General features: G+C 49.4%; 1 protein-coding gene across 3 annotated transcripts in view; it reads left to right on the top strand.

Moving 5' to 3' along the window:
- LOC140410235 (NACHT, LRR and PYD domains-containing protein 3-like) overlaps positions 1-23525 on the top strand; it is a 437830-nt gene that overhangs the window by 384629 nt on the left and 29676 nt on the right. For all 3 annotated transcript variants that reach the window (XM_072498189.1, XM_072498190.1, XM_072498191.1), the window contains one exon: positions 11507-11673. In XM_072498189.1, the coding sequence (XP_072354290.1) occupies positions 11507-11673 (167 nt within the window). The remainder of the gene's footprint in view (positions 1-11506; positions 11674-23525) is intronic.

The following is a 23525-nucleotide window of genomic DNA, read 5'->3' on the forward strand; positions in this document are numbered from 1 at the left end:
CGAGACTGTGGGTCACACACCAAGGGAAGCACCACTACTTTGAGACGGCAGAAGAGGCGTGGCCATTCATTGTGGACGAGAAGCTGGAATAGTCTGGCGAGAGAAAGAGCTTCTGGGATAAAGTGGTGGGGTGATTATGTGGGGCAAGGAAGGGGAAGGGGGGGGGGGGATGATTTTTCAATTTGTTAATTCTTCGACCCTGTAACTTTTCTCTCTTCCCCTCGTTGGGGGGGTGGGGAATGAGGAACTGTGGGCGCTGGTGGGAAGGAAAGGGGAAGGAGAAGGGAAATGCGCCATTAGGGGGCGGGGCCGAGTGGGAAACGCGGGCTTTGCTCCCGCGCTATGGTAATTGTGGCGGGAACAGGGACGCAGGAAGGAGGGGGCCTCGCACAGTGAGGGACCGAGGGCAAAGGGGGAAGCCGAGGTCAGCCAGAGTTCGCTGACTTCTGGGAGCAACATGGGGGGTGCAACTACGCTAGAGGGGGATCTAGCGGAGGGGGGGGGGAGTTAACTGGGTTGCTGCTGCTAAGGAGAAGGGGGAGCTGTTATGGGACGGGGTGGTCGAGACGGGGGGGCACCGTCGGTGGGATATACGGGTACGTGGGAACCGGGTGAGGAGCTGGGTTAAAAAAGGGGATGGCTAGTCGACAAGTGGGGGGGGGGGGGTAAAGAGCCCCCCAACCCGGCTGATCACGTGGAACGTGAGAGGGCTGAACGGGTCGATTAAAAGGGCACGGGTACTCGCACACCTAAAGAAATTAAAGGCAGATGTGGTTGTGTTGCAGGAGACGCACCTGAAACTGATAGACCAGGTCAGACTACATAAAGGATGGGTGGGGCAGGTGTTTCATTCGGGTTTAGATGCGAAGAATAGGGGGGTGGCTATCTTAGTGGGGAAACGGGTACTGTTTGAGGCAAACACCATAGTGACGGATAGTGGGGGTAGATATGTGATGGTGAGTGGCAAATTGCAAGAGGCGGTGGTTCTGGTGAATGTATACGCCCCGAACTGGGATGATGCAAACTTTATGAGGCGTCTGTTGGGGCGTATCCCGGACCTGGAGGCGGGAAAGTTGGTAATGGGGGGAGACTTCAATACGGTGCTTGGTCCAGGGCTGTACCGGTCGAGGTCCAGGACCGGGAGGAGGCCGGCAGCGGCCAGGGTGCTCAAGGACTTCATGGAGCAGATGGGAGGAGTAGACCCCTGGAGATTTATTAGGCCTAGGAGTAAGGAGTTCTCATTTTTCTCCCATGTTCACAAGGTATATTCACGGATCGACTTTTTTGTCTTGGGAAGGGCACTGATTCCGAAGGTGACAGGGACATTTCGGACCACGCTCCACATTGGGTAGACCTGGAGGTAGGAGAGGAAAAAGAACAGCACCCACTCTGGAGAATGGATATGGGCTTATTGGCGGATGAGGGGGTATGCCTAAGGGTGAGGGGGTGTATCGAAAGGTACTTGGAGCTTAATGACAACGGAGAGGTTCAGGTGGGAGTGGTCTGGGAGGCGTTGAAGGCGGTGGTCAGAGGGGAACTGATATCCATAAGGGCACATAAAGGGAAGCAAGAGGGTAAAGAAAGGGAGCGATTGTTGAGAGAACTTCTGAGGGTGGACAGGCAATATGCAGAGGCACCGGAGGAGGGACTGTACAGGGAAAGACAAAGGTTACATGTGGAATTTGACCTGCTGACCACGGGTAAGGCAGAGGCACAGTGGAGGAGAGCACAGGGTGTACAGTACGAATATGGAGAGAAGGCGAGTCGGCTACTGGCCCATCAATTGAGGAAGAGGGGAGCGGCGAGGGAGATAGGTGGGGTGAGAGATGAGGAGGGAGAGATGGAACGGGGAGCGGAGAGAGTGAACGGGGTGTTCAAGGCATTCTATGAGAGGTTATATAAGGCTCAGCACCAAGCTCAGGGAAGGAGGGAATGATGTGTTTCCTGGATCAGCTGGAATTCCCGAAGGTGGAGGAGCAGGAGAGGGCGGGACTGGGAGCACAGATTGAGATGGAGGAGGTTGTAAAGTGGATTGGGAGCATGCAGGCGGGGAAGGCCCCGGGACCGGATGGGTTCCCGGTGGAATTTTATAGGAAATATATGGACCTACTGGCCCCGCTTTTGACGAGAACCTTTAATGAGGCCAGGGAAAGGGGGAAGTTGCCCCCGACTATGTCAAGCGACGATATCGCTACTTTTGAAGAAGGAAAAAGACCCGCTGCAGTGTGGGTCCTACAGGCCCATTTCCCTTTTGAACGTAGATGCTAAGCTCCTGGCCAAGGTGATGGCGACGAGGATAGAGGATTATGTCCCCGGGGTGGTCCACGAGGATCAAACCGGGTTCGTTAAGGGGAGACAGCTGAACATGAACATACGGAGGCTGCTAGGGGTGATGATGATGCCCCCACCAGAGGGGGAGGCGGAGATAGTGGTGGCCATGGACGCCGAGAAAGCATTCGACAGAGTTGAGTGGGACTATCTGTGGGAAGTGTTGAGGAGATTTGGTTTTGGAGAAGGGTTTATTGGATGGGTACAACTGCTATATAGGGCCCCGGTGGCAAGTGTGGTCACGAACAGGCAGAGGTCTGACTACTTCCGTCTTTATAGAGGGACGAGGCAGGGGTGTCCCCTGTCTCCATTACTGTTTGCATTGGCAATTGAGCCCCTGGCCATAGCACTGAGGGGCTCCAGGAAGTGGAGAGGAGTACTCAGGGGAGGAGAAAAACACCAGGTATCTTTGTATGCAGATGATTTATTGCTGTATGTTGCGGACCCGGTGGAGGGGATGCCTGAGATAATGCAGACACGCAGGGAGTTTGGGGAATTCTCGGGGTACAAATTGAATATGGGGAAGAGTGAGTTGTTTGTGGTGCATACGGTGAGCAGAGCAGGGGAATAGATGATTTACCGCTGAGGAAGGTAACAAGAGATTTCCGGTACTTAGGGATTCAGATAGCCAGGAGTTGGGGAACCTTACATAGGCTTAATCTAACACGATTGGTGGAACAGATGGAGGAGGATTTTATGAGATGGGACATGGTGCCCCTGTCACTGGTGGGTAGGGTGCAGGCGGTCAAAATGGTAGTCCTCCCGAGATTCCTTTTTGTGTTTCAGTGCCTCCCAGTGATGGTCACGAAGGCTTTTTTCAAGAAAATCGAGAAAAGTGTCATGAGTTTTGTGTGGGCTGGGAAGACCCCGAGAGTGAGGAGGGGGTTTTTGCAGCGTAGCAGGGATAGGGGGGACTGGCACTTCCGAATTTAAGTGAGTACTATTGGGCCGCCAATGTCTCAATGGTGTGTAAGTGGATGGGAGAAGGGGAGGGAGCGGCGTGGAAGAGATTGGAGATGGCGTCCTGCAAAGGAACCAGCCTACAAGCACTGGCGACGGCGCCATTGCCGTTCACCCCGAAGGAATACACCACAAGTCCAGTGGTGGCGGCAACACTGAAAATTTGGGGGCAGTGGAGACGGCATAGGGGAATGACTGGAGCCTTGGTGCGGTCCCCGATAAAAAAATAATCATAGGTTTGTCCCGGGGAGAATAGATGGGGGATTTGGAGCATGGCAGAGAGCTGGGATTGTGCAATTGAGGGATCCGTTCTTAGATGGGACGTTTGCGAGTCTGGGAGCACTGACGGAAAAATATGGGTTGCCCCAAGGGAATGCATTTCGATACATGCAACTGAGGACTTTTGCGAGGCAACAGGTGAGGGAATTCCCGCAGCTCCCGACGCAGGAGATTCAGGACAGAGTGATCTCAGGGACATGGGTGGGGGATGGTAGGGTGTCAGATATATACAGGGAAATGAGAGACAAGGGGGAGATCATGGTGGATGAGCTGAAGGGAAAATGGGAAGAAGAGCTGGGGGAAGAGATTGAAGAGGGGCCATGGGCAGATGCCCTACGTAGGGTGAACTCTTTGTCCTCGTGCGCCAGGCTTAGCCTGATACAATTCAATTTTTCGGGGTAGAGGATAGGTGTGCGAGATGCTCGAGAAGCCCGGCGAACCACACCCACATGTTTTGGTCATGCCCGGCACTGCAGGGGTTCTGGGTGGGGGTGGCGAATGTGCTTTCAAAGGTGGTGGGGGTCCGGGTCGAGCCAAGCTGGGGGTTGGCTATATTTGGGGTTGCAGAAGAGCCGGGAGTGCAGTTGGCGAGAGAGGCTGATGTCTTGGCCTTTGCGTCCCTAGTAGCCCGGCGAAGGATATTGCTTATGTGGAAGGAAGCCAAAGCCCCGGGCGTGGAGACCTGGATAAACGACATGGCAGGGTTTATAAAACTGGAACGGATAAAGTTTGCACTAAGGGGTTCGGCGCAAGGGTTCACCAGGCGGTGGCAACCGTTCATTAACTACCTCGCAGAACGATAAAGGAAATGGGAAGGTAACAGCAGCAACCCAGGGGGGAGGGGGGGGGGGGGGGGGGGGGGAGGGCTCGGATGGGTCCTCAGGGGTGTTTATGTATAGATATTTGTACTTGGTTATGTATATTGGATTGTTTGATTTTATTATTTGGGAGAGTTATTATTTTTATTATGGCAGTTGCCATTTAGTATATATAATATTTACTTATTTGTTAAAAAACGGTCGCTGTTATTTATATTGTTTTGTTGCTGTAAAAAGGGAAAAACCTTTGTACTGTTTTGTTTGGCTGAAAAATTTGAATAAAATATATTTTTTTTAAAACCTGTCCGACCCACCCCTTCCTTAACCTAGCCTGGTCTTTCACACCTGGAGGTGCGTCTCCTGCAGAAAGACCACCTGTGCTTTCAAGCTCCTGAGGTGCGTGAACATCCACAATCTTTCAACCGCCCATTCAGTCCCCAAATGTTCCACGTTACCAGCCTTACCGAAGGCTTACACCTCCAATCCCTCCTACCGTCCGTCATCTTCCTCACTTAACTCCTGCCCCCTTAATTCAATCCTATACCTAGCCCACATGGCCCCTTCTCTGCCCCTGAACATGTCATCTCACCCCCTACCACGTCACAACAACCCCCCCCCCCCCCCCCCCCGCAGCAGCCACCCCTCTCAGCCTTCTCCCCCACCACCTCACTTCCATTCACCAACACCACCTGCTAGCACGGCAGTCCCTGCCCAAAGGCGCCTCCCAATGACCTCCCCTTCCCCGCCCCACTCCTCAGCTCAAGGAAGAAGACTCCTTGCTGACCTTACTCTCCCCCACCCAAACAAAGATTTTCCCAGAAACCCAGGCCGCCTCCCCAAAAGCAAACAAACAAATCCTAAACACAAACTGTCCCATAACACAGGATGGGATGATGGAAACATCCATCCCCACAAAAACTCTTCCCCTCCCATCACCTTACAATACCAACAGTAAACGAAAAAAGGACCCCCTCCAAATCGGAGGAGATGAAAATCCCCCAATCCCTACTTCGAACATGTTCCTAACCATTATGAAGTGCCAGCACCCTTGTTCCCAAGCATTGTCCGCTCAGTTCTCCCCTAGTTTATGCTCCTTAATGAAGTCTTCGGCCGCTTCTGGGGTCTTGAAATAATACTCCTGGCCTCCGAACGTCCCCCATAATTTCGCCGGGTAGAGCACCCCAAACCTGATCTGCCATAGGTACAGGACCACCTTGGCCTTGTTGAACCCTGCCCGCCTCTTCGCCAACTCATCGCCGATGTCCTGATAAATTCAGACTTTATTCCCCTCCCAGTCGCAGATATGTTTCTCCCTTGCCCAACGCAAAACTATTTATTTCTCCACAAATTTGTGGAGACTCACGATCACCACCCACGGCGGCTCCCCAGCTCTCGACTTCTGCCTCACGGACCTATGCGCTCCGTCCACTTCAGGTGTCTTATCTAGCACCCCCTCTGCCACGAGCCCCGTCAGGATCTTCGAGACACTCGTGGCACTCACACCTTCTACTCCTTCAGGCAGGCCCACTATTCGCAGGTTCTGCATTCGCGAGGTATTCTCCTGCTCCTCCACCTTTGCCCTCAATATTTTACACAGGTCCCCTCAGAATTCCACCTCCGCCTCCAGAACCACCACACGATCACTGTGGTCCGAGATCAGTCCTTCGATCTCCCGAATCTGCAACCCCTGAACCTCCAATCCCTTCTCCATTCGTTCCATTGAAATCTTCAGGGGTGCCACAGCTCCTTCGATGGCTTCCAGCGATCCCCAGCATCTCCTTCCTCTGCAGGCGGAATTCCTCCTTAATAAAAGCCATCAACTGCTCCATCTGGAGCCTTCCACCTAGCACCGGCCCTTCCCCCTCTGCCATCCTGACACTGGCTGCTGCAGCACAGGTTTCCTCCAACTCTTTGGCCAGGTCTCTCAATGTTATCTGATGGGTTTGATAACCTGCGAACATACCACTCCGGGGGAAACTACTCCTCCAACCTTCACCTACACGTTTTCATAAAATTCCACCCAGTATCGGATAAATAGTGCTTGTTCCTGTGCCTTCAAGCAGGAGCTACCCTGTATGCGACCACTCACCATGGCCGCCACCGGAAGTCCTCCTATTATTTGCTTAATTGTCCACCAACATTCACGACTGGATGTGGTGAAATGCAGGGATTAAATCTGATCCGTTGATTGTGGGATTACTTAGCTCTTTCTGTCGCATGCTGCTTCCACTGTTTGGCCTGCAAGTAGTCCCCTGTTATACCTTCACCAGGTTAACATTTCATATTTATGTATGCCTGATTCTGGTTCTTGGCATGTCATCCAGCAGTCTTAATTGAACCAGGTTTGATCCCCGGCTTGGTGGTAATGCTAGAGTGGGAAATATGCCAGGCCATCAGGCTACAGATTGTGTTTTTATACAATTTTGCTGCTGCTGATGGCCCACCGTGCTTATTGCAGGTCCAGTTCTGAGTTATATCTTTTCTCTGCCCCCGCCCCGCTGTGCGATGTTTCTCGGTGGCGGAAGTTCGCCCACCGTTGGCCATTCACCAATTTATGCCCTAAAAGAGCCTTATCCCACCTGGCCTGAATTTCTATATTGGCAAGAGTAAGGGGAGACGGTGTGTGGGGTGGAGTGGAATAGAGGGAGGAGGCACTTTACTCTGAAGGTCCCCTCAAAGATGAGACCCCATCCCCGGATGTTAGAGCTCTGGGTTACCCACATGAGGCGCGTCTACTAACCTCCCATCTACTACCCTCCCACCCTTGAGTCCCTGGGTCTTACCTTCTCACGGCATAGCGCTAAAATACCTCTTCTGGCCGCTGCAGTAATGTGCCTGGCCGGGTGGTGATGATAATGATGGTAAAAGAGGGTTACAAACTTGTATGAGTAGTTCCAGCTCAGCAAAATGTGTTGTGGGAAAATTAGGAAGGACAACTTGTCCATCTGGACTCTTCACCGATAACAGTGAAAATTAGATTCTCCAAGGACAACTGTGCCTATGTGGATTGTTTATAAGATAAAACTAAAACCTTATAAAAAGAAGACGCTTTGGAGATTTCAACAGGGATAATCCTGAGGATCAATATTCATGGAGAGGGGACCTTGGCTGGGATTCTCCGAAATCCCAGACAAGTGTTGACGACGGCATAAACACCGGAGTGGTGGACACAGGCGTCAACGGTCCTCCAGGGCCAGCAATTCACCGTTTTTTACGGGGCTAGCAAGGCGCCAGAATGCTGCGCGCTGCTCCGGCGCCGAAAGGCGGCCCTGCACGATCCGTGCCGGCACATGCGCATGGTGGCCATCTCCATGCAGAGCAACATGTCGGGGACCTTATAGCGGGCCTTGGAGAAGGAGGTAGGCCCCCTCCAGATTGCGGCTGCCCGCTGATCGGAAGCCCCCGATTGCGGGCTTGGACCCAGTGGAGTTCCTCCCCCCGGAGTCAGATCCCCCCCCCCCGCCCTCCCACTAGGACATTCACCGCTGCCGTGGGTCCGAGCACCCGCCGGGTGGTACGCTGGCGGGACTCGGTGGGAGTTCGGCTCATCGCCCACGGAAAATTGCTGCGGGGGCTTATTTCGGCAGCCCCCGACGGCGTTGCGGCGACCGCGCGGGGGCGTGATTGCCGCCAATTCTCTGCCCACCATCGCGGGCTCAGAAAAACCCGCCCCCTAAGTTTGAAACTCAGAGAGGAATAACGAGTCCTCCAGAGCGAGCCTGGCCAGACCTCCCCATCGGGTAGTATTTTGAGTTCAAGTTGTGAGTGTTGAAATTTATGTAACTGTTCAAGTAAGTCCATAACTAACGTCTTATTCACTTAAACAAAGTTTGTATTAGTGGAATCCAAATTATGAGTGATTCGTCTGTTTTGTCAGTCAAAGCCAGTAGAGGGCGACAATAAGCTGTTGCCAAATCTGATTGGCCGACAGCTCTCAAAGCGGGACTTCCTTCCAAAGCGGATGAAAGTTCCATCTGTAATGATATGTATAATATCATTTGTTTATAATTTAATAACCGAACTGTAAGTTAGGATAGGTGCCGTGTGCATTGACTGAGATTCTATCATCCGACCACAGGTAGCATGATGACAGGAGTAGGTCACTAGAAGTCAGGCCTCATGGAGATACGAGGTAATCTCCTGGACAGCACAGAGACAGGGAATCGGGACAACAAGCACAAAAGCAAAGTCGCATGTCGGGCAGCTCCTGAGCGACTGTGATTAATCAGAGTTAACCATAGTTATTTGTATCTAGCCGTATATCCAACTGCAATATAACATCATAGAAACTCTTTAGTAATTTAGTTAATTAATAAACAGTTTTGTTCATTTACAAAGCTGCATGTTCTCTGAGCACTTCAACTACAAAGACCTCGCCATCCGTGCGTGCAGAGAACATTACACCACCCACTGCCAATCGGAGCTCAATTGAGCATGAAATGGCAGTCGGTGTGTGAGAGTCGGCGGCTGCAAGTTAGGCACTGTCTCTTGGTCTGGTGAGCTATCCTGAAAATTCTAGGTTTCTGCAGTACTTGGACCAAACTGAAACTGAGCATAACATTTTGAGGAGAAAAAAATGAATTGCTCGGTTCCAATATGAAGTGATTTTTAAGAACACAAAAATGTTTCCGGAAGTTGTTACGATATAAACTTTATGCCCAGAATTAAGGAGCAGGAACAAAACAAACAAAGAACAAAGAAAAGTACAGCACAGGAACAGGTCCTTCGGCCCTCCAAGCCCGTGCCGACCATGCTGCCCGACTAAACTACAATCTTCTACACTTCCTGGGTCCGTATCCCTCTATTCCTATCCTATTCATGTATTTGTCAAGATGCCCCTTAAATGTCACTATCGTCCCTGCTTCCACCATCTCCTCCGGTAGCGCGTTCCAGGCACCCACTACACTCTGTGTAAAAAAACTTGCCTCGTACATCTACTCTAAACCTTGCCCCTCGCACCTTAAACCTATGCCCCCTAGTAATTGACCTCTCTACCCTGGGGAAAAGCCTCTGACTATTCACTCTGTCCATGCCCCTCATAATTTTGTAGACCTCTATCAGGTCGCCCCTCAACCTCGGTCGTTCCAGTGAGAACAAACCGAGTTTATTCAACCGCTCCTCATAGCTAATGCCCTCCATACCAGGCAACATTCTGGTAAATCTCTTCTGCACCCTCTCTAAAGCCTCCACACCCTTCTGGTAGTGTGGCGACCAGAATTGAACACTATACTCCAAGTGTGGCCTAACTAAGGTTCTTTACATCTGCAACATGACTTGCCAATTCTTATACTCAATGCCTCGGCCAATGAAGGCAAGCATGCCGTACGCCTTCTTGACTACCTTCTCCACCTGTGTTGCCCCTTTCAGTGTCCTGTGGACCTGTACACCTAGATCTCTCTGACTTTCAATACTCTTGAGGGTTCTACCATTCACTGTATATTCCCTACCTGCATTTGACCTTCCAAAATGCATTATCTCACATTTGTCCGGATTAAATTCCATCTGCCATCTCTCCGCCCAAGTCTCCAAACAATCTAAATCCTGCTGTATCCTCTGACAGTCCTCATCGCTATCCGCAATTCCATCAACCTTAGTGTCGTCTGCAAACTTACTAATCAGACCAGTTACATTTTCCTCCAAATCATTTATATATACTACAAACAGCAAAGATCCCAGCACTGATCCCTGCGGAACACCACTAGTCATAGCCCTCCAATTAGAAAAGCATCCTTCCATTGCTACTCTCTGCCTTCTATGACCTAGCCAGTTCTGTATCCACCTTGCCAGCTCACCCCTGATCCCGTATGACTTCACTTTTTGTACTAGTCTACCATGAGGGACCTTGTCAAAGGCCTTACTGAAGTCCATATAGACAACATCCACTGCCCTACCTGCATCAATCATCTTAGTGACCTCCTCGAAAAACTCTATCAAGTTAGTGAGACACGACCTCCCCTTCACAAAACCATGCTGCCTCTCACTAATATGTCCATTTGCTTCCAAACTGGAGTAGATCCTGTCTCGAAGAATTCTCTCCAGTAATTTCCCTACCACTGACGTAGGGCTCATCGGCCTGTAGTTCCCTGGATTATCCTTGCTACCCTTCTTAAACAGGAACAACATTGGCTATTCTCCAGTCCTCCGGGACATCACCTGAAGACAGTGAGGATCCAAAGATTTCTGTCAAGGCCTCAGCAATTTCCTCTCCAGCCTCCTTCAGTATTCTGGGGTAGATCCCATCAGGCTCTGGGGACTTATCTACCTTAACATTTTTCAAGACAAAGGCAAACTGAGTATTTTGTGCTGCATTTTGAAGGTGTTCAGTCAGTGGAGATGAGTGTTGTAGACAAACTTTTATATCTATATTTTGTGCTCAAATTACTCAACGTTTTTGGACACAAATGATGGTCAGGTGAGCCTGGAGCAGATAAGCTGTGTTGAGCATTTTTGCCCATATTTTAAGAATGATGAAAAGTGGTTTGTCGGGCTGGATTTTCCAGTCCCCCAGCCGCGTGTTTCTCAGTGACGCCCCATTTACTGGCAGCGGAATTCTCTCTTCCTGCCGCTTGTCAATGGGATTTCCCATTGATGCCACCCCACACTACTGGAAAAGCCACAGGCAGGGGTGCACTGCCGGCAGGAAAAAAGATTCAAAATGGCCGGAGAATTCTAGCCCAGGTTTTCTTGATAATGTGGTTCACAGGCGGATTCAGTTATCATAGAATTTACAGTGCAGAAGGAGGCCATTCGGCCCATCGAGTCTGCACAGGCTCTTGGAAAGAGCACCCTACCCAAGGTCAACACCTCCACCCTATCCTCATAACCCAGTAACCCCACCCAACACTAAGGGCAATTTATCATGGCCAATCCACCTAACCTGCACATCTTTGGACTGTGGGAGGAAACCGGAGCACCCGGAGGAAACCCACGCACACACTGGGAGGATGTGCAGACTCCGCACAGACAGTGACCCAAGCTGGAATCGAACCTGGGACCCTGGAGCTGTGAAGCAATTGTGCTATCCACAATGCTACCGTGCTGCCTGTTGTTCAATATAAGAGGAAACGTAGAATTCTGGGATGAAATTGGATAATGTGTTTCATCTTCATTTGTGTTCACAGACCCAAACTCCTCAGTCACTGAGTTTTTGACCAAGTGTGATGATTATCAGCTATTCCAGTTGACAAAATTCTACCGGGACAGACTAGAACAGGCAATTGAAGAAGTGGTGGATGGACTCAGCTCATTGTTAACATACGAGGGGATTTTCAGTGGACAAGAACATCGGGTAAGTGAGAGGGACATGGAGTGAGTTTGGATTATTTACATATCACAATATTGACAGAATGACAAATTAATTAAAAGATGTTGTGACGGAAGGGGAGAGACAGCTTTACTGTACTTATTTTCACTTACCACCTATCTGGAATTAGAAAATATTTTGAATTCTTTTCTTTTAAACAAACAATTTTATTGAGGCATTTTTTGGCATTGTAAACAGTTACAGCAAACATCAATATAAAACCAATACTTCAATCAAACCATACTGCACATGCCCGCTCCTCTCCCCTAGACACTACCTGCCTATTTATCCCTCCTACTCTACTCTAATCTCCATCTCCCCCCCCCCCCCCCCCCCCCCCCCCGCTGACGTTCACGCTCCCGCGAAGAAGTCGATGAATGGGTGCCACCTTCGGGCGAACCCCAATACAGATCCCCTCAAGGCGAACTTAATTTTTTCCATACCCAGAAAACTTGACATGCCCGAAAGCCATAGTTCGGTCTTTGGGGGTTTTGAGTCCCTCCATGCCAGCAGTATTCCCCACCGGGCTATCAGGGAAGCAAAGGCCAGAACATCGGCCTCTTTCTCCCTCTGGACTTCCGGGTCTTCCGAAACCCCGAATATTGCCTCCCCTGGACTCATCACCACCCTTGTTTTCAGCACCCGGGACATGACCCCCGCAAATTCCTCCCAGTACCCCCTAAGCTTAGGGCATGCCCAAAACATGTGAACGTGGTTCGCTGGTCCTCCCGCGCATCTAGCGCACTTGTCCCCTACCCCAATGAATTTGCTCATCCGAGCTACCGTCATGTGGGCCCGGTGAACGACCTTAAATTGAATCAGGCCGAGCCTGGCACATGTTGCGGTTGAGTTTACCCTACTCAGAGCTTCCGCCTACAGCCCGTCCTCCATCTGCCCGCTAAACTCCTCCTCCCATTTGACTTTCAGTTCCTCCGTCTGGGACTCTTTCCCCTTCATGAGCACCTTGTAGATATCCGAGACTCTACCCTCTCCTCCTTCTCCTCTAGAGACTATTCTGTCCTGGATCCCTATTGGCGGGAGGCGTGGGAAGGATGGGACCTGTCTTTGTATAAAGTCCCGCATTTGTAAGTACCTAAAGTCATTTCCCCTTACCAGCCCAAATTTCTCCTCCAAGCCCCTCAAACTCGCAAAGCTCCCCTCCAGGAACATATCGCCCACCCTCCCCAACCCTGCCCGCCACCATGTTTGAAACCCTCCATCCATGTTCCCGGGAGCGAATCGATGGTTATCACATATTGGAGCCCAGACAGTCGCACCCGCCCCCCCTACATGCCTCCTCCACTGGCCCCATATCCGCAGGGCCGACCCCACTACCGGGCTGGTGGAGTACCTGGCCGGCGACAGCGGTAGGGGAGCCGTGACCAGGGCTGCCAAACTGGTGCCCCTGCACAAAGCCGCCTCCACTCGCTCCCAGATAGACCCCGTACCCACCATCCACTTCCTCATCATGGCTATGTTAGCCACCCAGTAATAGTTGATCAGACTCGGCAATGCCAGTCCCCCCTTGCTGCGGCTCCTTTCAAGCATCACCTTCTTCACCCGCGGGGATTTTCCCGCCCAGACAAAGCTCATGATGATTTTGCCAGTCCTTTTGAAGAAGGACCGTGGGATAAAGATCGGGAGGCACTGGAAGATGAACAGAAATCTAGGGAGGATTGTCATCTTTACAGTCTGCACCCTCCCCGCCAGCGTCCGCATAGAGAGAGACCCTATGTTCCACCCCCCTCTGCCGGGTCCTCCACTTCTGCTCCCCTCCCCATCAACCACTCTACTTATTTCCCTGGCCGCCTCCCTCTTCCTGAGTTGCTGCGCTAGCAATCTGCTGGCCTTCTCCCCATGCTCATACACCACTCCTCTCGCCTTCCTAAGTTGTTCCATGGCCCTACTCGTGGATAGCACCCCCGGTTCCGCCTGCAATCTCCGTCTCTCCCTGAGTAGGTCCTCCCCCGGGGACCCCGCATGCTCCTCGTCTATCCCGTGAATTTCCCTAACCAATCTCTCCATTTCTGCTCTGTCCGCCCTGACCCCGTGAGCCCGAATTGAGATCAGCTCCCCCCTCACTACTGCCTTCAGCGCCTCCCACAGGGTCGTTGCTGAAACCTCCCCCGTATCGTTCACCTGCAAGTAATTTTGCATACACTTCCGAAGTCTCTCACATATTCCCTCCTCCGACAACAGTCCTACGTCTAACCTCCATTGCGGGCGTTGGTAATTCGCCCCACCGACCTGCAGGTCCACCCAGTACAGGGCATGGTCCGAGATAGTGATTGCCGAGTATTCCGTATTCTTTACCTCCCCTACACAGTCCCTGCTCACGATAAAAAAAATCAATCCTAGAATATACTTTATGAACATGCGAATAAAACAAGTAGCCTCTTCCCGTCGGCTGTCTGGCTTTCCATGGGTCCACAGCCCCCATTTGCTCCATGAACCCTTTCAGCTCCATTGCTGGGAGTCTGCCCGTTCTGGGACATGACCGGTCCAGCCCCGGGTCACAGACCGTATTAAAGTCCCCCCCCCCCCCATTATCAACTTACGTGAGTCTCAGTCCGGGATCTTCCCCAGCACTCTTTTGGTAAAGTCAACATCGTCCCAGTTTGGCGCATATCTGTTCACCAGCACCACTCTCCTCCCCTCCAGCTTGCCCCTTACCATAAGGAATCTGTCCCCGCCGTCTGCGACTACGCCCTCCGCCTCAAATTGAACCCGCTTATTGATCATAATTGCTACCCCCCTGGACTTAGAATCCAAGTCCGAGTGGAAGACCTGGCTGATCCAGCCCTTCCTTAGCCTAGTCTGGTCAGACACTTTCAGATGTGTCTCCTGCAACATAATTATGTCCGCCTTTAGAGCCCGCAAATGCGCGAACACACGTGGCATTTTAACTGGCCCATTTAGTCCCCTGACATTCCAGGTGATCAGCCTGGTTGGGGGGCCCCCCCCCCCCAAGCCGGTCAGCCATAACCTTTCTCGGGCCCGCCCCCGGCCCATGCGCCGTGCCATTCCTGGCTCACCTCTTGACCGCCTCCACCCCTGACCTCCTTTCCATTACCTACTGCAAATCTCCCCCCACGTCAGCAAAATACCCCCCCCCCCCAGCAACATCCCCCGATAACCCCGCCCCTGCCATCCGCTGGCTGTATTCTCCCCCCCTCCCCACCTGACTCCCTTGACTAGCCAATCTGCTAGCCCGGTGACTCATCGTTCCAGCACCCCTTGTCTCACTCCCATTGTTTCCCCGACCTCATCTCCCCACTCCCCAGCACACCATCCCCCACTCCAACCCACTGGAGCGGTCTCACTAAGATGGGAAAGATCAAACAAGATGGAAATATCGAACAGCACCGTGAGGCTGCTCCAGGTACAATACAGTCCCAGCTGTGTACACAAAAAAGTGTTAACCCACGTCCCTTTCTGAGCACTAAAAAAACAAAAAATAACCCAGTACCCGTACATCCCCCATCTGAAACAAACATAAAAACCATAGATATAAATTAAACAAAAGCCCCCAACCAACATCTTTAACCCCCATTGCTGACCGGCCACCATTTTGTTACAATACAGGCTCCAACGCACTCAGAGAGCCCCACAAAAGGTCCCCACCACACCAGAAAATAAAAAGAGAGAAAAAAAAACAGAAAAAAGGAAAAAGACCATATGGGGGGGGGGGGGGGTGGTGGGTGGGGTGGGGTGGGGTGGGGGGGTGGGGGGTGGGGGGGGGGGGGTGCAAAAACTACCCACAGAAAATACACCACCTTTAAAGCAGAAAACAGTCGACCAGCAGTCCAGGCACAGTAGGCGTCCCTTCAAACAGTAATTCTCGGACCCTAGCTTGCGTCCGTGGATCCTTTTTTCGAGACCAGCCCCTAATCCCTCACAAAGTCCATCGCTTCTTCGGGCTCGGAGAAGTAGTGGCCTTGGCCCTGATACGTAACCCAAAGACGGGCCGGGAAGAGCAGACCAAACTTCACATGCTTTTTGAACAACACCTCCTTAACTTGTTGCAAAGGCTGCTCGCCGCCTGGCCACCTCCTGGCTTAGGTCCTGGTAAATGCGAAGGACACTGTTATTCCACGTGCTGCTCTTAGCGCTCTTTGCTCACTGCAGCACCCGCTCCTTCTCCACAAACCTGTGGAACCTAATCACCATCGGACGGGGGGGGACCCCCCGGACGCACCTGTCTCGCCTGTACTCGGTGTGCCCCCTCCAGCTCCGGCGGTCGGGGACAGGCTTCAGACCCCATCAGCTGCATCAACAGGTCTGCCACGAACACTGTGGCATCAGCTCCCTCCGCCCCCTCCGGGAGGCCGATGATCCTCAGATTTTGTCTACAGGCTTTATTTTCCAGCTCCTTTACTCTGTCCGGAAGTCTTCTCGGTCTCTCCTTCAACCCGTCGACTTCTATCGCAGCAATCGTCTGCGCGTCCGCCTGCTCCTCCACCGCCTCCCCCAGCTCCTTAACTTTTTCGTCCTGGGCATCCAGTCTCTGGTTCAGCTGATCCACTGCCTTCTGAAGTGGGTCCAAGTTATCCCGCTTCAACGACTCAAAACTGCTCTTTATCACCTGCAGAATGTTTTTCAGCGCCTGCTAGATCGCCGTGTCCGAGTTCCGCAGGTCCGCCATCTTTGCTCCCGGGTCAGCTTCCCCGGCACCTTGCCTTTGTCCCTTCCTCTCTCGTTTACGCTGCTTTCTGCTCTCCCGCAGTTCCATGCAGCTCTGCTCGCTCCTTAGCCCCCGTGGCCGTCCTTTCAACGCTCCACAGTCCCGCAAAACCAGGGAACCAGATCCTCAAATCCCGCCGGAGTGAGAGCCCCCGAATGTGCGGCTGACTCGCTCATTGCCGCCACCGGAAGTCACTTTGAATTCTTTTAAAACGTAGCGGGATTTTTTACCCAATCCCTCGTTTTCTTTGTGATTCAATTTACTAATAATCTGCTGCAAACCCACATAATGATTAGCTCAGATGGTTGGTTTATTTTATATTCAAAAAAATGCAGAGAAGCAATGTCTGCATCTTCCCACTCTGCTGCAATCACACACACAGAAAAAGGGGGAATAGAAAAAAAAAGGAGTTTGACATTACAAGAACTGCAGAAATCATAGAATTGTACAGAAGGAGGGCATTCGGCCCATTGAGTCTGCACCGATCCTCTGAAAGAGCACTCTTCCTAGGCCCACTCCCCCGTACTATCCCTGTAACCCCATAACCCCACCTAACCTGCACACTAATGGTGCAGTGTTTTTAGCACAGCCAATCCACCTAACCTGCACAGAAGAATAATAGTTCATGTGGTTTCCAGATCCTGACATGTCAAAATCCAAAGAGTAATTCCTTTGTGTGAGTAATCTCCTTTGAGAGAGGGCGAGACTTCAGTAACGAGCGCTCTCGGGTAAGACAGCTGTTTGTTTAAAAAAAACAGTATTGTGACGTCACATGAGACTGTGACCTGATTGGCTGAAAGTCAGACTGGACTAAAATTGAATATCTGGAGTTACTGATTTAAATACTAGTTTTGATTTGAGTTAGATTACCATTTTTACATTGATTTGAATTACTATTTTTAACATTTTTAATTTGATTTAAATAACTTTTTAAATTTCAATTAAATAACTATTTTTAATTTGTTGTCAGATCAAGAGGGATAAATACTCAGTTTAAAAAAAAAAAAATCAAATTAAATAGTACACGGGGATTGGATTTAATCTGACACAAAAACATCTTTTGAAAGATTAATTTCAAAGGTTTACTTTAAAGGAATAATTCATGGCAGGACAGCTCCAAGGCATGGTCTGCTCCTCTTCCTCCATGTGGCAGGCTGGGGACAGTTCCAGTCCCCAGGGTCAGCATGTGTGCAGTAAGTGTCTCCAGTTGCAGCTCCTGGAAGCTCGAGTTTCAGAGCTGGATCAGCGGCTGGAGACACTGTGGAGCATCCGCGAGTCGGAGAGTATCGTGGATAGCACGTATAGAGAGGTGGTCACACCACAGACTCAGACTCCGCAGGCAGGAAGGGAATGGGTGACCACCAGACAGAGCAAGAGAGTGAGGCAGGTAGTGCATGAAACTCCTGTGGCCATTCCCTTGCAGAACAGATGTACCGCTTTGGATACTGTTGAGGGGAATGGCCTCTCAGGGGAAAAAAGCAACAGCCAAACTCGTGGCACCACGGTTGGTTCTGCTGCAGAGGGGAGGGGTGATCAATGTGACAGTGCAATAGTCATAGGGGATTAAATTGTAAGGGGAATAGACAGGCGTTTCTGTGGCCGCAAACGAGCCTACAGGATGGTGTGTTGCCTCCCTGGTGCTAGGGGTCAAGGATGTCTCGGAGCGGGTACAGGACATTCTGGAGGGGGAGGGTGAACAGCCAGTGGTGTGGTACACATCGGTACAAACGACATAGGTAAAAAAAAGGATGAGGTCCTAAAAGCAGAATACAGGGAGCTAGAAAGGAAGTTAAGAAATCGGACCTCGAAGGTAGTGATCTCAGGATTACTACCGGTGCCATGGGCTAGTCAGAGTAGAAATGACAGGATATATAGGATGAATACGTGGCTGAAGAGATGGTGTCAGAGGGAGGGTTTCAGATTCCTGGGGCATTGGGACCGGTTCTGGGAGGGTGGGACCTGTACAAACTGGACGGGTTACACCTGGGCAGGACTGGAACTGATGTCCTATTTGCGAGAGCAATTGGGGAGTGTTTAAACTAATGTGGCAGGGGGTTGGGATCCGATGCAGGAAGAATGAAGGTAGTAAAATAGGGACAGAAACAAAAGGCAGTAAGGGGGAAAGTGTAAGGCAGAGAAACCATAGTCAAAAATCAAAAAGGGTGACAGTACAAGGTACAGTGACTGAGGGGAGCTCAATGAATAGGACCAGCAATACTAAAAGGAATAAAACGGGAAGTAAAAACATAAATCCAAAGCGATGCGGCAGGTTGTTGCATGAAGATATGGGTTCAACGACAAGGAAAATTAGGAGAAAAGCTAAGAGGAAAAATAACGTAGGAGAGGTTACAGATCAAGGTGTTAAGATTCAGAACAGAGGTATAAAAGCCAACATAAGTGTACTTTACCTGAATGCTCGTAGTATTCAGAATAAGGTTAATGAGTTGATGGCGCAAATCATCGTGAATGCCTATGATTTAGTGGCCATTACTGAAACATGGTTAAAGGATGGTCACGACTGGGGGATAAATATCCAAAGGTATCAAACTATTCGGAAGGACAGAGTGGATGGTAAGGGAGGTGGTGTAGCTCTGTTATTTAAGGATGACATCCGGGCAATAGTAAGGCATGACATCGGTGTTATGGAGGATATGGTTGAATCCATTTGGGTGGAAATCAGGAATAGTAAGGCGAAAAAGTCACTGATAGGAGTCGTCTGTAGGCCACCAAATAGTAACATTATGGTGGGGCAGGCAATAAACAAAGAAATAACGGATGCATGAAGAAATGGTACAACAGTTATCATGGGGATTTTAATCGACATGTCGATTGGTTTAACCAGGTCGGTCAAGGCAGCCTTGAGGAGGAGTTTATAGAATGTATCCGCGATAGTTTCCTAGAACAGTATGTAATGGAACCTATGAGGGAACAAGCGGTCCTAGATCTGGTCCTGTGTAATGAGACAGGATTGATTCAGGATCTCATAGTTAGGGATCCTCTCGGAAGGAGCGATCACAATATGGTGGAATTTAAAATACAGATGGAGGGTGAGAAGGTAAAATCAAGCACTAGTGTTTTGTGCTTAAACAAAGGCGATTACAATGGGATGAGAGAAGAACTAGCTAAGCTAGACTGGGAGCAAAGACTTTATGGTGAAACAGTTGAGGAACAGTGGAGAACCTTCCAAGTGATTTTTCACAGTGTTCAGCAAACGGTTATACCAACAAAAAGGAAGGACGGCAGAAAGAAGAAAAATTGATCATGGCTATCTAAGGAAATAAGGGAGAGTATCAAATTGAAGGAAAAAGCATTCAAAGTGGCAAAGATTAGTAGGAGACTAGAGGACTGGGAAATCTTTAGGGGGCAACAGAAAGCTATTTAAAAAGCTATAAAGAAGAGAAAGATAGATTATGAGAGTAAATTTGCTCAGAATATAAAAACAGATAGTAAACGTTTCCACAAATATATAAAACAAAAAAGAGTGACTAAGGTAAATATTGGTCCTTTGGAGGATGAGAAAGGAGATTTAATAATGGGAGATGAGGAAATGGCTGAGGCACTGAACAGGTTTTTTGGGTCGGTCTTCACAGTGGAAGACACAAATAACATGCCAGTGACTGATGGAAATGAGGCAATGACAGGTGAGGACCTTGAGATGATTGTTTTCACTGAGGAGGTAGTGATGGGCAAGCTAATGGTACTAAAGGTAGACAGGTTTCCTGGCCCTGATGGAATGCATCCCAGAGTGTTAAAAGAGATGGTTAGGGAATTTGCAAATGCACTAGTGATAATTTACCAAAATTCACTCGACTCTGGGGTGGTCCCGGTGGATTGGAAATGAGCAAACGTGACACCACTGTTTAAAAAAGGAGGTAGGCAGAAAGCGGGTAATTACAGGCCAGTGAGCTTAACTTCGGTAGTAGGGAAGATGCTGGAATCTATCATCCAGGAAGAAATAGCGAGGCATCTGGATGGAAATTGTCCCATTGGGCAGACGCAGCATGGGTTAATAAAGGGCAGGTCGTGCCTAACTAATTTAGTGGAATTTTTTGAGGACATTACCAGTGCGGTAAATAACGGGGAGCCAATTGATGTGGTATCTCTGGATTTCCAGAAAGCCTTTGACAAGGTGCCGCACAAAAGGTTGTTGCATAAGATAAAGATGCATGGCATTAAAGGCAAAGTAGTAGCATGGATAAAAGATTGGTTAATTAATAGAAAGCAAAGAGTGGGGATTAATGGGTGTTTCTCTGGTTGGCAATCAGTAGCTAGTGGTGACCCTCAGGGATCAGCGTTGGGCCCTCAATTGTTCACAATTTACATAGATGATTTGGAGTTGGGGACCAAAGGCAATGTGTCCAAGTTTGCAGATGACACTAAGATGAGTGCTAAAGCAAAATGTGCAGAGGATACTGGAAGTCTGCAGAGGGATTTCGCTAGGTTAAGTGAATGGGCTAGGGTCTGGCAGATGGAATACAATGTTGTCAAATGTGAGGTTATCCATTTTGATAGGAATAACAGCAAAAGGGATTATTATTTAAATGATAAAATATCAAAACATGCTGCTGTGCAGAGAGACCTGGGTGTGCTAGTGCATGAGTCCGCAAAAAGTTGGTTTACAGGTGCAACAGGTGATTAAGAAGGCAAATGAATTTTGTCCTTCATTGCTAGAGGGATGGAGTTTAAGACTAGGGAGGTTATGCTGCAATTGTATAAGGTGTTAGTGAGGCCACACCTGGAGTATTGTGTTCAGTTTTGGTCTCCTTATCTGAGAAAGGACGTACTGGCGCTGGAGGGTGTGCAGAGGAGATTCACTAGGTTAATCCCAGAGCTGAAGGGGTTGGATTACGAGGAGAGGTTGAGTAGACTGGGACTGTACTCGTTGGAATTTAGAGGGATGAGAGGGGATCTTATAGAAACATATAAAATTATGAAGGGAATAGATAGGATAGATGCGGGCAGGTTGTTTCCACTGGCGGGGTGAACGCAGAACTAGGGGCATAGTCTCAAAATAAGGGGAAGTAGATTTAGGACTGAGTTCAGGAGGAACTTCTTCACCCAAAGGTTTGTGAATCTATGGAATTCCTTGCCCAGTGAGGCAGTAGAGGCTCCTTCATTAAATGTTTTTAAGATAAAGATCAATAGTTTTTTTGAAGAATGAAGGGATTAAGGGTTATGGTGTTCGGGCCGGAAAGTGGAGCAGAGTCCCACAAAAGATCAGCCATGATCTCATTGAATGGTGGAACAGACTCGAAGGGCCAGTTGGCCTACTCCTGCTCCTAGTTCCTATGTTCTTATGTGATGTTGGTGTCAGCACGGGTGTGACGGTCATCAATTACTCTCGACCTTAGGCATCCGAAGGAGGCACTCGTGGATTGGAACAATGTTGGATCTCCGCATCGATGTCAGTCTTAGGAGAGGTGGTTCACTGGGTATGGGAAGTGCTCCACATTTGTTTGGGTTCCTCTGTTGATCTTGATGGAGGGAGAGACCGGACTGTGCCTGGGGCAGGTGGGTAAAGGACTTGAGTCTTCTTGAGGTTGAGATTGAGGCTGAGACCGATTCCCTCGTATGTAAAGGTGTCGAGCATAGCTTGGAGATTCTCTTCTGAGAGAATTGTGATGATGTCATCCACGTACTGAAGTTCCCAGAGTGATATCAATGTTGTCTTCTTAGTGGATTTTAACCGGTTGTGGTTGAAAGGCTTTCCATTCGTCCTGTAAATAATGTCCATGGGAAAGCTTGGTCTTGACAAGGTAAAGGATGGTGGTGATGGAAGATGGAGAAAAAGATGGAGGCAATGATACATCTCTGCTTGACTCCAGTCTTGACCTTGAAGTTCTTATTTCTGTCGGTGAGGACTGTCGGCAACAACTTGTCATGGAGCAGTCGGAGAATGGTGATTAGTTTCTCTGGACAGCCGGCCTTTGGCAGCATCATCCATAGCACTGCGCAATTGTCCAAGTCAAAAGCCTTGGTCAGATTGATGGAAGGCCATGTAAAGTGGTTGATGTCCCTGTTGGCATCAACGAATGCCTCATGACCCTCCGTCTACAACTTGCCAAGAACCTGTAGCCAAAGGCAGGCAAAGGTCATGTGTCTACACCCCACCCTTGATGTTAATGAAGAGTGCAAAGAAGACCTACTCCACTATGGACAACTTACTCTTCAACATTCCTAAACAAGGTGAGATTATCCTCCTTGGGGACTGCAATGCAGGGTTGGAAAGAACTCCCAAATCTGGAAAGGAAGGAATTGGGACTTGCAAATCCACCAGGGGGTCTCCTGCTCGCCAAATGTGCAGAACACCAGCTTGTCATCGCTAACATACTATTCCACCAAAAAGTTAAGTTCAAGACTTCCTAGAGATATCCACGATCAAAGCACTGACACGTGATTGACTTTGTCATCATCCGATCTCAAGACCAAAAGGATGCCCTCATTATCGACTCTTTGTCAACAATAACTTAACGAATTGTTTAAATTTTCCAGTACTTCCTCATTACCCAAATTAATTAGAGGACAGTCACTCTCAGGATTTAACCCTTCCTCTTCTACCTGCTTTGTTACTACCAAGACCTCATGTTTGTCCCCATCTATTCTATCCCAATACCTCCTCAGCATGTTTAATATGATTTACATCCATCTGGTGTGCATACCAGATTATTTATTTGGCTGAGTTTCTTTCAGTTTGATACAGTCCAGTAAATTCCATTAGTGCTCCCGATACAGATAATAAAACTAGCGTTTCTCACCTGATACAAAAGTATGAGTCTGCGCTTTCCTATCAGCCAATTCTTTCATTCCCTGCTGTTCTGTCTTTAAATGTTTCCTTGCCACCTTACAAGCCCCATTGTGTTTTTCTGAAATTCGATACGTAGTCTAAAAGTGTAGTCTCTGATTTCTTATTTGTCAAGTTTTCTGGAACTAATTTCAGTGGTCTTCTAACCTCATGTTCACAAACCAATTCAAAGGACTAAATCTTGTTGAATTATTTGGTGCATCCTTAATGGCGAATAATAAAAATGGAATCCCTTTGTCCCTATCATGAGGACAATCTTGACTATATACACTGTTACCATTTTTTTTCAAAGTTCAATGCCACCTGATCCTCCCTGTGACTCTGGCTAATACGCCAATGATTTATAATGTT

This window comes from Scyliorhinus torazame, chromosome 4, assembly GCF_047496885.1.
Source record: "Scyliorhinus torazame isolate Kashiwa2021f chromosome 4, sScyTor2.1, whole genome shotgun sequence".
NCBI classification, from domain to species: Eukaryota; Metazoa; Chordata; class Chondrichthyes; order Carcharhiniformes; family Scyliorhinidae; genus Scyliorhinus; species Scyliorhinus torazame.